Source organism: Centruroides vittatus, unplaced genomic scaffold (genome assembly GCF_030686945.1).
Source record: "Centruroides vittatus isolate TY-2023 unplaced genomic scaffold, ASM3068694v2 contig_538, whole genome shotgun sequence".
Classification (NCBI taxonomy): Eukaryota; Metazoa; Arthropoda; class Arachnida; order Scorpiones; family Buthidae; genus Centruroides; species Centruroides vittatus.
In genome coordinates, this window is record NW_027122316.1 from 892,257 (window position 1) to 895,933 (window position 3,677).

The following is a 3,677-nucleotide window of genomic DNA, read 5'->3' on the forward strand; positions in this document are numbered from 1 at the left end:
TGTTTATACTATACCAAAATGTTTTTTACATCTATTCTATTAGATCTATAATAATCCTGACGATGGTGGACTTCACGCCGATCTCTGAATAAGCAAGAGACGAGAAAATTGACATCCAGGCGACACTTAACGCCTAGATGTCAATTATCTCGTCTCTTGCTTACATCTATTCTACTTTCAATACAAGAGTTATATAAATAATAATTAAGATAAACAGCATAAATTGGTAATACAGATAAAATTATATTATATATTATTTATTTATACATTTAAATATTCATTTCTATTATTCGTTTATACATTTTACATTATACAATGCTAAAATTTTATGTACATCTTGTATTGCAAGAATTATAATTAACGTATGCAAAAAAAGTTAATTTTTTATTTTCTGGGTTAGGCATAAGGGGTTGCTTTCAGTGACTTGCAAACAGGATTTTTTAGATGCAGTATTCAACAAATAAACAATTTTTATTGATATATATATCTATAAATATCGTTCATTTGTTGGACAATATTCAAAAGGTCCTGTTTGCAAGTCACTGAAAGCAACCCCTTATGCCTAACCCAGAAAATAAAAGAAATACAGAAAAATAGGTAATATAAAAAATGAATACGTTCATATAGTATTAACTTTCTAATTCTATTGTTCTTTCTGAACTTTCTATACATGACTTACATAAATTATGTGAGTGCTCACCACAAATGTATTTATTACATCGAAAACATTTATTTGTCGTCTTTCTGCCTTTTTTATAACCGCAATCAGAACAGGATGATCGCTTCCGTGATGTTGATGCTGCAGATGTGGATGCCGCAGATGTGGATGCTACTGATGTTGATGCCGGTGATGTCCCTGTTGATGCTGTTGTTGATTCTGATTCCGATTCTGATGTTTCATGTTGCAATTTAGAGAATTGAAGGGCTGCCGTTCTAATGTTTCTGGGTAAATTTTCTTTTTGTGCACGTAATTTTAATTGCGGAGTCATTAGTTCGATCGATAGCAGTTTCATGAAGTGTCTTCTGCGTTGATTTTGTGGAAGTTTATTATTCAGATAATAAATGACATGAGAATTTACGGCCGAAATATTTAGCAAACTATAAAAAATAACAAGGGGCCAGCGTCGGCAGTATCTTGCGCAATTATAACGTGACGCCAGTTTATCAACAACGTCGACGCCTCCCTTTGTAAGATTGTAAAACGTTACGATTTCGGGTTTGTTTTTTTCCTCGGTTGAAGAATCAATGCTATTGTTGTGGTGTAAAGTTGATAGTAAGAGAGTTACTTTATTTCTTTTGGGAGAATATGAAACTAAAGTACACTTTTTTTGGAATCCAAACATGCTACTGAATACAGTTCTGTTTCTCGAAGTAATGAACTCTGGCGGTATTTCTCTTTTATTTTTTTTTAAAGTACCGACTGACGTCAGCTTTATGTCTAATAATTTTAATGCAAGTTCGTAACTCGTAAACCAATTATCAAATGTTATATTCCTTCCAGAGCCTGCTACGGGTTTACATAATCTTAACACAACATCTTTAGGAGAATTACTTGTGAAATATTGGCCCTGCGGTTGCATTCCCGCATATACTTCTAAGTTGCTACTATAAAAAGTCCTTGAATCTGTCAAGGCAAAAATTTTTATCCCATATTTTGACGGCTTGCTTGGAATATATTGCCGGAATTGGCATCTGCCCTTAAATGCCTCCAACATCTCGTCTATAGTTAAATATTCCGATGGGTAATAATTCTTTTGGCAATTAGTAACAAATTTCTCAAAAAAATCTCGCACCGCAGCGAGTTTGTCAGTATTACGACGATCATTTCTAGTAGCTTTATCGTCAAATCTTAACGCTCTTATTAGAAAACTAAATCTTTTCTCTGACATCACAGGTTTTATAATTTCTATTCCGAAACCATCGGAGGTCCAAATATCTCGCAAATTTACTGTATTTAATTTCATCACCGCACATGCAAACAATATTCCTATAAAAGCTTTTATTTCACAAATATTTGTTGAGATGGCATCACGCTCGCGGCTAAATTTTTCTTTTATTCTCTCTATATACTTATTTGTATTTTCGACAATATGATTTAATATATCGTCATCAAAAAATAACTTCCAGCATTCCGAAGGTGTTTTGACGAACTTTGCTCTTCCATTTGGGCCAGGCAAATGAGTTATAATATTTTCTTTCTCTCTCCTCTGAGTTTGAAGGGGCATTTCCTTATTCCACCTAGTTACACGGTCTTTACCCATAAAAAATGAACCAGAAGTACTAACCTCGTCTAGGTCTGAACAAGATTGTTCAGATTCAGAGTCCGATTTTCGCTGCTCCAAAATATCATCCTCTTCCTCCGAAGAAAAAACATCATCATCATCTTCAATCATCTCTGTTATCTCCGAAGATGAAAGCAAGTAAAAATTACTTTTATCCATAGCGCTGTTTTAACACAATCGTAAAAAAGAAGAACTATACTCGAAACCAAAAACAGCAACAAAAACAATGACGAGCTAATGCGAAAAAACTGCACTTATATAGTATCAGAGTAAAAAGTCACGTGACAGAGAAGGGAGAGGACTAAAATTTACCAAATATGGAAATATGTGAATAGGGTTCCTTATTTGGTAAATTTTTTGTAAGCTCCCTTTTCTGTCACGTGACTCAATAATTACTGCCCTAGACCAAGCCTAACCTTGTTTGGGAATCGAAGTTTTAATTTAAAAAAATACAATTTGACAGGAGATTGATTTATTTTATTTATTTGTAGTTTGGTATCATCTTACGAAGTTTTATGACAGTAGTTCCAATAAAATTTTTATTTATTTAAGTAATTATAATTATTATTTTACCTATCATTCAGTGTTTTTACGGCAAAAATTGAAAATTTTAAAACATTCCATTTCTGGATTCATCTGAAGACAGGTACTAGAGTTATACCATTTATTTGAAAGTTTATTTACATTCTTAGAACAATAATACATATTTGAAAAGACGGCAAACAAAAAAAAAAACCCTCATAAAACCCATATGATCTATAAGTATTAAACCAACAGCAATAAAAGAATATTCCAATTCATGAAAGACAAAATATAGGGGAAAAAATGTATTTTATAAAACTTAACATTTTCGATGCTACATTTTTATGTGCATAGTTCATATGTATTTTACAAGCGATTTTTTATATCGTCTATTGAAATGTGTACTATTGTACATGTGAGATTCCAGACAGGGTCCAAATACCTCGCAAAACGTAAGAGAAATAGAAAAATTTCTCTAGAAAAAGGACTGTGTAACATCAATATGTCGTGAAGGTACGAAATAAACAACGTAAGTCGCAGGTGTGACTTGATCATAGGTGTTAAATGTCAAATAGAAAGATTGAACTTCGACTTGGACGCTTGTATCAACGACAAAATTTATATAAAACGCAAAAACAGCATGGCCGGGGAGAAGAAAAAACAATCGCGTGATGGTCATAAAAATGTCATTACATCCTCGATTTCTCTACTATCTAACAGAATAAAATACTCGTTGGTGTAATAAAAAATGAAATTTTTATTATATTTTCTGTAATTTGATTTGTAAATGCAAAAATTAAACTTAAAAAACATCAACTCACTATAAATAATTTTATTTATTGACATCAGATTTATTAAATTTCACGAAATTGT

The 3,677-nt window shown here is 32.1% G+C and overlaps 1 protein-coding gene across 1 annotated transcript; it reads right to left on the reverse strand.

Moving 5' to 3' along the window:
* Nucleotides 1-629: 629 nt before the first annotated feature.
* On the reverse strand, nt 630-2,441 carry LOC136978438 (piggyBac transposable element-derived protein 4-like). Its single transcript, XM_067274137.1, has one exon. The coding sequence runs from the start codon at nt 2,439-2,441 to the stop codon at nt 630-632; it is 1,812 nt and encodes a 603-aa protein (XP_067130238.1).
* Between the last annotated feature and the right edge of the window lie 1,236 nt (nt 2,442-3,677).

Bases quoted from the DNA above. Each gene is read 5' to 3' on its own strand.
- LOC136978438 (XM_067274137.1), bottom strand. From the start codon at position 2,441: ATGGATAAAAGTAATTTTTACTTGCTTTCATCTTCGGAGATAACAGAG.